The sequence below is a fragment of the Clinocottus analis genome, unplaced genomic scaffold (assembly GCF_023055335.1).
Source record: "Clinocottus analis isolate CAN_PGR_092001 unplaced genomic scaffold, fCliAna1.0.p SCAF_17, whole genome shotgun sequence".
NCBI lineage: Eukaryota > Metazoa > Chordata > Actinopteri > Perciformes > Cottidae > Clinocottus > Clinocottus analis.
Window position 1 is genome coordinate 13,930,001 of NW_027175898.1, and position 12,251 is coordinate 13,942,251.

The following is a 12,251-nucleotide window of genomic DNA, read 5'->3' on the forward strand; positions in this document are numbered from 1 at the left end:
TACATAATCTACTGTACTGGTGATGAGTCATCACGCTCCATAATGTGCACACACACGCACGCACACACACACACACACACACACACACACACACACACACAAATGCATGGATGAGGATATTTATACCCGACTGTGCATACACCTACAGCCATATTGGCAGCCAGACTGTTTCCAATCAGAGTGTTTCCTGCAGCTCAGAGTGATGTGTTAAATAATAACGTTTCAGGCGTCGCCGGCCTGCATTGCTACTCAACACACACACACACACACACACACACACATATACACACACTGTCGAAGAGAAACGGCATGACAAAGACGAATGCTTCAGCCGCCTTTATTATCTTTCAATATGCAGGCGGTGTAACGCGTCCATCATCTTGTTATGCTCTATCCATGTTTCTGACGGCACGGAATCGGAAGGAGTCAAAATGCTAAGTACACGCCATACTTCATCTTCTGAGGCAGCGCCGCTAGACTGAATGAACTGATAATTTAACTGAATGCTGGATGATTTCGCTCGAGCATCCTGATGGACGTCTTTCACGGATGAAAAGTCGTGTTTTTAATCTTGCCGGGCTAATTAAAGTCGCTACGTGCAGCGTTTTGACATCGATAAATCTCTGACACATTCATCTTGAGATATTAGGGTGATTACTGTAAACAAATACAATCATTGCCAAGAAAATTGGCAGCTTCTACAAGTCACAACACTTTATTTGTGGATATTGGAAGTGAGTGCAAGTTGAGTTTTGCTTCACAAAGCAGGATAAGATCCCTGTTTTCTCCCAGAACAAACGGACCAAAAGCTTGATTCGTCCTCGTCTTTTAATTCTAAAGTGCCTTTAAAAATGACTTTGAGATTTTTCATAATACAACAGACAGATCTTTGAAATATGTTTTTCCTAATAAGATCACATGGATCTCATCTCTTTCAGAACTTTTCTTTTTGCTGTTCAATCTTAAAATTTGACCTCTGAGTTTAAGAAATAGTATTTTTTTGGGGGGGGGGAAATATTAACTTTCTGCTTTGCTGTGTCTTTGATGAAAAGATTGGCTCCACTCTGATGTCTCTCCGTGATATATCAACAAGCTTAGCATAGCACAAACACTGGAAACATGGAAACAGCGAGCAACAATGACCCTGCGCTGGACAAAGCACCACTTTTTAAACTTCCGGATTAAACAAACAAGATGTAACACAGTGAAATGCATACGTTTTTTTTTTACCTTTGGAAGAAGCCAAGCTGGCCGTTTCCCCCAATTTCGGTCTTTGGACGCTGCCTGTAGTTCCATTTTTACAGTGCAGACGCGAGAGTGTTATTGATCTTCTCATCAAAGTCTCTGTAAGAAAATAATGACGCATGTTTTCCCAAAATAAACTGTTACTTTATTAAGGAAGGACCAAAAGAAATCATTTCACCATGAGGTTCCATATTTGGTTTAATCTGCATCTTTGATGACGGCTGGTTGAGGAAAGCCTTCAAACCCCAGACAGCCTGCCTCTGGACTTACAAGAGACGCTCCTAATCGGCCCATATGCTTCATTTCACATGGGACAGTTCTCATATTAACCAGAGTCTTGTTCCTCCTCTCCCTATTCCTGCTTGAATCCCTGGTGGTTCTTCCTCCACGGCCTTTCGTTTCACTCTGAATCTCTCCAATAATCCTTTCCCAGCTTCTATCTCATTTCTTTTATCTGTCCCTGTCTCTGTGCGCCACTATCTCTCACATATCTTTCTACTTCTCCACTCATTCCTTTATATTTTGTGTTGTTTTGCAGTTGCATTCCCTAATGCATGTCTTCGTCTCCCCCCCCCGTCATTTATCTGCTGTCAAACTATTAATAACAGGTATAAAATGCCCCAAAATATCAGAATAATAAAACAATACCGGAAACTTTCCAGTTTACCTTCTGTTTTATAGCAATTTATTGTCGTCAAATTGTCCCAAAAGAATGATTTTCAAGGTAGATAAACGTTCTGGTCAGCTAATACTTCAATTCAAAAATATTTTCAATAATCTGCTGAATATTTTAAGGATTAATCGATTATTTTTATTTCAGAAAATAGAAGAAAAATAATTAACACCCATGTTAAGTGGCTATCGGTGATTTATTTGTTGTATGATAAACAAACACACATATATTCATTATACAATGAAATAAAACGCATTTTTGCTTTGTAATTTACTCAAATAATTAATCATCAACATAGTTATCAATGCATTGGCTCAGACTTGATATCCCCAAATTAATCACTGACATGTGTGAACATTCCAGTGAGTCCATCATCTTTGGTTAACTTGGTGGTTGACTCATTTATCAGCTCATTCATGGTACACTGGAACAACAACAACAACAACAACAACAACAAATGTGTCACTTGCTACCCGATCTGCACATCCTGCCCCGTAGGTACTGGGCATGTGCAACTCTCATCTTTTTTAACACAACACGCAATTAACTAATAGAAAGGATTTCAATTTTTCTTTTTTTTTTTTTGTGACCTCGCTCTGTCGGTTGGTCCTTCCACATAAAATGTCCCCACCCTTTGGCGGCCACAGTTTCCGCCCTATAGGAGGCGGGAATGCAGCACGGCGCTCAAATGTTCGTGAGGCTTTGTCTGCATCGATGCATGAACGTGTGGTCGCGTGCGTGGTTGCCGTTACTGCAAATGAGCTCTTGTTTGAATGTGATTGGGTTTACCGGGGTGCAATTTGACCGAGGCTTGTAGAAAGCAGAGTGATTAAACAATACATTTTCAGCAGCAGTTGGTGAAATGATTATATTTTGAGTAAAAAAGCAACTGAGGGAAACTTCCCAACAGCACACGTTCCTCTCCACCGTCCCCCTCATCGCCTTTTCCCACCTCTCTGTCTTTCACCAGCGTCACTCCCCTCTTCTCTCTGCCTCCATATTCCTCTGCTGTTTTTAATGCATCGCTCTCGCTCCTCCTCGCTCTGATTCGTCGAGTCCAGATGTCACGCTGCACCGTGCGGATCAAGTGGAGACGAGCTCCCTCTACTTGTTAACAGTCTGTTTATTCTGCAGCCATATCAGCATCACCGCCGTGTCAGCAGCAGGCAATTACATCGCAGATTACCAACCCTGATAACGCCATCAGACCGGGCCGAACACACAAATACACACTCGGTGACACACACACACACAAACACAATAAAGACACGTATTTACACAGTTCACAAGTCCACTGCTTACTCACCAACATGGTGAGAGTTTTCACACACAAACACTTTGAGCAGTGGTGGGAAGAAGCTCAGAACTAATCTTAAATACTGCTGTTAGTTAGTTTGCAGATTTTTCATTCAAAACACGTGAGCAGGTAATAAAATATGAGGCATTATTTCTTGATTAACATCATAATTTTCTGGATTTCGCCTTAAATTGACCACATAGTGACTTTCATGACATAATTCCCAGTGTTTGACAGTGTCCCATCCAACTCTACCTCTTGTTAATGATTTCAAACTGAGTGAAATATGAATACATTAAAACATATTTCTGTCCTTAAATGCAGCACCGGCATGTTTTTTTTGCATTGGCTCTTTCAGCCAGCTTTTATGTGGACGTCCAATCAGTGTTAAATGTAGTCGACTGAAGCAAAAAGTGTTAAATTGGTGAAAAAAGAAGCTGAGCTTGCAGCTTTAAAACCTTTCTTCCCGCATCCTGCGAGTAAGAACTACAGGAGCTCTTGATACCGCTAAATACACAGAACTTCCTCGTTCTCTTTGCTTGTATCGCGTACTATCACAGTATTGGAAATGGCATCCCATCATATGAGGGCAGAGGATGTTCTGGACTGTATGAATTGCAATTAACAACATTTACTATCAACTGTTGGACAACAACGTAAAATGTGTCAAATCTTCCCTTGAAGTGAAGGATGTGAATACATCTTCCACAGACCATTAGTATCACTATGCTTGTGAGGACTTCCACTAACTTGTGTCCAATGTCAAATGAACTTAATTTGAACTGCCGGCCACGGCCACAAAGTATTTCACAGCATCACTAGCAAAAATGTCTTTATTATCGTAGCTTTTCTCTTTCATTTGTCTTACAGTTTTCTTCTCTCATATATCTTCTTACACAGACACACACGTAAACACACGGTGTGCTGAGTTCACGGAGGAGGGAGGCGTCTCTCGCTCGTTGGCCACCGCGCTGACATCACCGGCAACCCTGAGCCCTGATTAACAGCCCCGCTCGGCCGAGGGCGCGCCGACCGACGGAGCCACGGCCGACTCGGAGCCGTCTCACTGGCTTCTCACAGAGACAGAGCCCCAAGGATCCTTCGGAAGCTCTCAATATCCACTTATCATACGCAACATTAATAACTTCAACAATATTATCCATGTTCCACAGAGAGCAGCAGTGGAAGTAACTTTTTTTTGTGTGTGTTAATACTTTCATGTCTTGCCCTCTGGGTATGAGACAGCCTGCATATGAATATTTTATCATGTGTATTTAAAGAATCTTGTTCCTAAATGGGACATCCTCCGGAATTAACACAAAATTAAAACAAATGATTAAGCAATGTAAGTCTTTTGTTGACACAATCATAAGCGCTTTTCATCTGCGGTTTCTTCTGGAAATATTGAACGGTGACCTTCATGTGACTGTTCTCGGAAAAGAAAAAAAGGGTATGAAGGGCAATAAACTCATTTATTCCTCCTTTTACCCACTTAGCGCTGTCATATGGACAGATTATGAGACAGCAAGCGCCTGGCACAGACAAAAGCCCTTCGCCCCTCCTACAACGGAGCGACACTCCCAAACAGAGCTAAACGCTAACACCAGTACGTCTGCTAGCATAGTCCCACTGAAAATGCTAACATTTGACATTAACACAACATTTGATGTAAGCAGGTCTAATGTTTAACATGTTTACTGCTGTAACTTTGCATGTTAGCATGCTAATATTAGCTATTCGCACTAAACACAAAGTACAGCTGAGGCTGATGCTAGTTCTTCAGGTACAGTTTTCGGTCTGCGGATGAAGAAAATGGCCGCCTACGTATAGAAAAACCTCTCTATACATTAGTTGCATTGTTAGTGGCTACGTCCTTTACTGGATCCTGGATCCAACTTGTCTTCACGAACAAAGGATTTATGGGAAATGAGGCTTGCATGGACTCCGGTGTAACTAGTTTAATAAATGTGATCAGGACATCACTCATTATAACCGAGCGTCCAACAAGAAATGCTACCAGTCACGTAAGATTGAGTCTCTGATCTCCCATTCAGTTATCCATCCACGGCTGTTCACAGCAACACAGACGAACAACCGCAAACACTCCCATTCACACATCCGAGGCGACTGCTGAGCCACCCAGCAACAATCTATTCTGGTCCAAATAAATCAGACCATCACGGGGAGCTGTCCGGCGTGAAAGAGATGGACTTCCACCGCTGTGAGAAAAATGCTAAAGCACCTGACTCGCCCCTCCATCGAGCGTGAGGTGTGTCATCGTGGAACAAAGTTATTCTCGGGGGCGAGGGGAGGAGGGAGAGGGGGATTTGAGAAGGTCATTACCGACATCGACATTAATGAGAGCCCACATAGGAGGTGAGCGCCCGTGCTGGCCCTCGCCCGTGCGTGAAGACATTCTCAACGCTGTAGCGTGCCGCCGGCACGGCAGGTAGCGGCGCGGCTCATCCATATCTCCTTGCTGAGAACAGCCCCCACACACCTCTCAGGAACAATTACTGCTCTTCCAGCTCCTCGTCACAGATGGCGAGGGCTTTCAGAGCGCCTCCACCCCTCCCCCTCTACCCTCTTCCTCCTCCTCCTCTCCTCCATCTCTCTCCTCTCTATCTGTGGCTCATTGTCTCTTTGGTTGACTGTGTCTGTTTCTCTCCAGCTCTCCGTCTTTTTTATTTATTTATTTTTGATTCTATTTCCGTCGCTCCCCTCCTCCCTCAGCCGTCCGCCTCCCCCATCTTTTCCGTCTCGGCCTCTCCCAGCTCCAAATTCAACAGTTCAATTTGAATCCATTACACTTATGCCCCCCCCACCCCAACAAGAGCGTGGCATCCATGGTAACTGTTACTAGACAACAATCGGTGACTCCGCAGCCACGTCGATGCCGACGGCGGCGGCGGCGGGGAGATGCTCTGAAGGCGTGAACGCTTGTGTCACTTGCTGAGCGGAGAAGGCCGTCCTTCAACTGTGACCCCAATCTGGGACGGAAAGAGGCGGCAGGGACTGAGACGCATTTGTTTTAAAAGCAGCTTCACTACGATTTGGAGCAGAGGGACGAATGTAACTTGATAAAAATACGGCAACCTTGTAATGCCATTCCCTGTCCGCCGCTGCCCCTGTGACCCTCCTATCAGCTGACAGCACCAGCCCGATGTGGATAAGCACGCAGCAGCGGCGACGGCTAAAGTAGCGCTGCCCTTAAGGCTCTGTCCTTGAAGAAAGAAGACAAACGCAGCAAATGACAAACACGTCGTCCGACATCCTACACCAAACTACTGCGCGACGCCGCGGCAATCACAGCAGGAGAAGTCGGCGCTGACCTCCGCCCTCGGGAGGCGGGGCCGCAAGCGCACGCTGCAGTTCCACCGCCGGCTCGATTCATGGAAAGTTGGGCAAACAATGCAAATAAAGATAAAGATGCACGACAACGTTATAATCACAATCAGGGATAATTAAAGGGGCCGCTCGTGCACTGCTTCCCACAATAACGCCGCATCACTGAATTACCATTTAATTGCATGTTGATACAATCAATGCGGCTCTGACAGGAAGCTCAGCGCTCGCAGAGGGTGAAAAAGCATCTGGTATATCTTCTCTGTATGGAATGATACTGCAGAACAAGTGACAACTATTCCTTTCAAAAGTATTGATGCCCAAGAAGAGGTTATAAGTTATCTGAATTTCTTTTATTTGAATGGCTGTTCTTACTGCAATGGCCATTTAATGTGAATACATTATGTATTGGCAAGAAGCCCTCACAGGAAAGTAACTTATGCGTCTTACGCAGACAAACTTTATGTCAGACATCCATCTTAAAGTGCATTTCTCGTTACACAACAACAGAGCTGGATTCATTTCTTGCTAATGCTAACAAGAGAAAGTCTTACTGCTGCAAAACGGTGACCTTAATTGTGAAGGAGCTACAAGAGACGCGACGTGTTCCTGACCACGTTAGCGCTGACTGCAATCGTTCATCACAAGGTAATATTCAGCATTTCCTCGTGGGCAAATAAGTTTTTGAATATTGGAGAGAGTAATGAAACAACCTCCAAATCCTCAGCAAGCTAACCAACTCTCTCCTTGCTATCGTGCGCAAAGCTACTCGAGGAGGGACGATTATTGAGCATCACCTTTATTCAAATGGTTGGAGTTTGCTTGTCACAGATGTCACCAAATCAACCCAACACTGAAATCTGAAGGATTTCAACTTTAATAACTCAACTTCCAAACTTTTAAATGATTTTCCAATCAAAAGGAAGCCCATGGAAGTAATGTAGAAAGTGCATTAACACTTCATAACCTTCATTATCATGTCACACCTTGCCTCTGACATTCCTCCCTGTGACCCCTGAAAGAAGTGGAGCTTTAATGAAGTCGGGGTCTGCGAATGCATGAATAGCGCCGGGCTCCCATTTGAATTAAATCTATTCATCCGTGCCAGTGTGATTTCTCCGTGGTACTGAGGCAACCGACGGCCCTCTGAGTCGTGACATTTGTGCCGTGGCTGTTCGGAGCAGGCGGGAAGGTGAACACCCATCTGCCTGTATCCCTTGCCGCCATATCCAAACCCAGTGCAATGTGTAGGCTTTGACTGGAGACAGATAAGAGGTCAAAGAAAAGCAGGCGGTGGAAATCAGACGTGTTTTGTCTCCAGACATTTACACATGTTCCCCAAACACAGACTCACGCGCACAAACAAACCCGCACCTCAGACTCACGGACTGAATCCGGCAGGTCACCAGTGACACACAGTCCTCTGGCGCGTATGTTACCGTTACATAATAATCTTTACTTAAATCCACTTCTTGCAGAGGGAATAGCATCAGTGTCACACCACTCTAATTTTGGAAGTCTCTTGACATATTAAGGTAATCCCTCTCAGATTTCAGTATTAATTGTGTCATCTGTATTCAAAGAGGGCCCTGTGCACTTTTAAAATAAGCCGGAGAAGGAATCCGGACACTTTGCTGACAACAGAGAAGGGATTTAACAGACTTTTTGACTGGGAGCAAACTGCCGACCCCCCACCAGGACTGATGCAAGTTCAGGAGGCAGGTGTGCAACACGGATCTGCGGCAATTAGGACGAGAGAATCAGAAATATTCACAGCTTGATCTCAAATGTCAAGGCAGTCATTGTGAGAAATCCGCAATACTCAAAGCACTGAATTGTATTTCCATCGATGCTAATTGACTCCGTTTGAAGTGCTATTTACGTGTTGCACCCGGGTGAGTTGTGTATCGCTGCTGTGTGTGCACATTTTTTAACGCATTCCAAAAAAACCCTCCAGGTTTCATTCACTGTAACTCCAGATTGTGGTTCATAATCAGTGAATTGAAGCACCGCTCGTGTTAATTCATTCATATCTGAAGTCAAATCTGACACGAAGATGAACCAAGTTAACGATCAAAAGACGAACACACAAAGCAACAACGATGAGAGACGTTCATTTCCCCCCCCTGCTGCTTATTTTAAACTGAATTTTATGGGATGTTCTTCTGTTTTAACTGAATTTAAATGTGAATCAACATCTTCACTGGTTTCATATCTAGATTTTTCAGTGTAGAAATCATATATCTGTGTCATGAGATGTGAAATTGAATACGGACACTTTTGCTAAACTTTCCAGATATCTTCTGAAGTTTTCAAAGTCAATCCACTGTCACCGTCCATCCCGCCGCCGTCTTCTTCCGCTCTTCCTAAACTGAGCTGTGTGTTTACAAAACACAGCGAGGTCTTCGGGGTCACGTCCCTGAATCGTCTGCCAGGAGGTGTCGAGGTTGCGGCTCCTGCGGGGAGCGACAGCTGTTGCCCATCGCTCACTGCGACGAGCTCTCGCCGCTTCGGTTTGCCCAAACGAGGGCAGAGCTCGGCGAGCCTCCGGGAACCCGATGGTACACGCGCCGCGAGACCGTTAAAACGGCAGGTATTAGCAGATTACTGGCTCCTGTGTGTCATTAGTTTGTAATAATAACTGCTTTGTGGGCGGTTCCTTTGTACCACCACGCATATGAAGGCATAAGCCCTCATTTAACAAGGCCCATACTGAATTGAATTAAATTTAGACCCAAGTGAAATGTGTCAGTTGATCTGCAAATGACATTTAATCCAAAGTATCACTTCCTATCTGTCCTTAAGAAGATTGCACTGGATCCCTCTCTGCTTCGCTGTCTGTTCAAATGGTAAAAATACTCTCCCGGCATACCTTTCCCAGGGGACTCGGGGTAACAGATGTGTCCTTACATGCTGGTGTTGCTGTGGGAGGTTCCACTGTACAACCGAGCAAGCGGCAGCGTAATCCAACCCCACCCACCCAGATACAGTACGGCTGCTGCAGTCGAGGTTTTAATCAGTCAGAACATAAAAAACACAACAAAGGAGGGAGGGAGTTTCTGGAAAAGCTAAAGTAGACATTGTCCTCCAGACCGCCTGTTCTGTCCTCCAGACAAGCTGACTGAGGTCAAAATGATGCTGAACAAACTAATTCCTTGTCGGTTGTGTTGTCCTTTACTGCCGCTACATTTCTGCACGGTGAATGTTTGAAGCTGAAAGCTGGGATTAGAGAAAAGCAGCAATAGTCTTATTTGTGTTTTTTTAAATGATACTAGCCCAGTTTTTCTAAATCTTTTACAATGAAAGTAGCATTGAAAAGTAGTTGAACCAAGCAAGAACATCTTGATCATAAAGAACAGGAATGAGTTGGTGTTTATTACATTCCTGCGACAGCCGCAGATACCAGACTTTATTCTTTTAAACCTTTTTATCGGAGCATTTGACCTTCACTTGCTCAAAAGATGTAAGTTAACTGAACTAAAGTTCAGTATTTAATTAAAAGTCGTACCATGAGTTGTGAAAATATAAAACTAGCTCAACACCACGAGGACTAGCTAAAGTCCTCGTGGTGGTTTTCATTAATATTAAGACACAACTACAACTATTTTTAACCTATATGTGATAAGTATTAATCCGCAAGTTTCAATCATGTCCGTCTTTTATCTTCAAACTAAAATAAAGACTTGTGGCTTCAGAGTTTTTCCACTCAAACAATGCATGATGGGAAGTCTGCTAATGGCCGTTCATGTTCTTTTAATTTTTTTAAATTAATATTTTATTAGTCTTCAAAATCTCACATATATATATTTCAGTGTTTCAGCTTCTATGCATGTGGCTAACAGTATACTTCTTTTCTTACTATTCAAGTATAGAAACGAGGAGAAAAAGAAGGAAAAGAAAAACAAACACAACTATCAATAAAGAAACAAAAACAATACCATAGTAGCAAAACTATAATAAAAAAGCAGGGAGAAATCATTTTCCATAAGGTAAAGAAATACAGTGAGGCCATTTATCTGTGACATAATTGCACCATTTTTCGCTCATGTTCTTTTATAAACTTAATGTTATCAGGTGCTTGAACTCCCAGCTATACATTTATTCAACTCATCACTTTAAGTTTAATTTACATGAATAAGTAATCTGATAATATCTAGAATTATTGTATTGAAAGTGCTTGAAATAAAGTGAAAATTGAAGTTAGTGACAAACGATTGGTTCCACTGAATCGTTATTTGGTGTTTTCCAGTCTTCACTTCTGTGTCTACGTCACACACAGACACGCTACCTCCTTCCTGGATTACAGGGAGATTTCCAAAACCATCGGCGGCTTGGCGACGGCCTACTGGCACATCCACTGGGAGATCCCGAGTGCCGTCGGTAATGACTGGTGGGCCGGCGATAAGAAAATAGGGTCTTTATCTCGGCCCAATTAGGTAGCTAATTGATTCAATACCAGCCATTTAGAGTTCCTCCAGGCCCGGGATTGAGCACTTGAGTCTTTTGAACAGACGGGAGCTCCCCAGAGGTGAGAGAGTGTGTTCGACCCCACGGAGCCGGTAGATTATAATCTGGATGGGAAGAACCTTAATGAGGGAAAAGGTTACAACAGGGATAAATCTGGCAAGACAATCTTTAATTCACCGACGGTCCGTTAATTTATCGGACAAATCTATTGGTGGCGACAATATGATGACGTATGCCGTTCAGATGTGTATCCTGAGGCATCATTTTCTGAGCGGTTGCAGCGGCTATTTTCAAAATCAATCTAGTCGTTCTTTTTAAAAAAAAATGTCCATCACAACTTGGAGAAGTCACAAGCTGAAAATTGTAGTTTTTGCTGAAAGAAAATCCATAGTTAATTATCAAAATGGTTTCTAATTAGTTTTTTGTTCATCAGGTAATATATTTATTGACTATTCGTTGCATATTGTGGCCAAACCAATCAGCAATACGACAGCCATATTGGATTTACAGGATGTTTGTATCAATATGATGATATTCCTACATTTTTCTCATATATTTAATCAATTAAAGTTAGTAATCTATACTTCAAAAAACTGACTGCTATCGTCGTATGCATAAGGTGTTTAAGACTTGACCTCTGCATTTAAAAGGACGTCACAAACAGCACACACATTTGACCTTTTATATATCGAGTTATATTTATATTGAGTTGAGCCGAGGATCGAGCCGCCTCAATGAAACACTTGTGACTAAAGGACGACCCGCTCTGAGCACCCATTTGAGTTGTTTTTCCTGTAATTTCCCTACAACTCACCATCTGAACGCTTGAGACAGCGTGATTTCAAAATAAAGACAAAGTTCTCAGACAGCAAATGCATCTACGAAATCGCACTAATCGCCCATTTTAGGTATTAAGATGAAGCACTAAAAGCTTTATTTTCAACCGCGGGAGTCGTACTATTAACGGCGGTGGATGCTGCCTTTCATTTCTCCCGGTGCTAATCCTGCGTCGCCTGCAGCTCTCCATTCCACTGTTCTGAGGACGCAAATAACACTTTCCCTTAAACACGGAGACGACGCTGAAAGGAAGAGATTCATTTGAGGTCAAATCCGGGTCGACTGCTAACAAAGGGATGATAAGCTTGACTTTTAAAGCGACACAAAAGGCCGGTTCAAGAAAAACTCACTGAGTCATAGCGATATATGCATCCCGTGACCTCGGTG

At 43.2% G+C, this 12,251-nt stretch overlaps 1 protein-coding gene across 3 annotated transcripts in view; it reads right to left on the bottom strand.

The window, feature by feature from the left end:
• The window catches only part of slc8a3 (solute carrier family 8 member 3), a 96,519-nt gene that overhangs the window by 13,009 nt on the left and 71,259 nt on the right, over positions 1-12,251 (bottom strand). Inside the window, exon 1 of one of the 3 annotated variants that reach the window (XM_068579818.1) lies at positions 1,231-1,377. The exons of the other annotated variants lie outside the window; for them this stretch is intronic. Coding sequence (XP_068435919.1) covers positions 1,231-1,366 — 136 coding nt within the window. The 5' untranslated portion in view covers positions 1,367-1,377. Of the gene's footprint in view, positions 1-1,230; positions 1,378-12,251 lie in introns of those variants that run through there. 3 annotated transcript variants of the gene reach the window in all.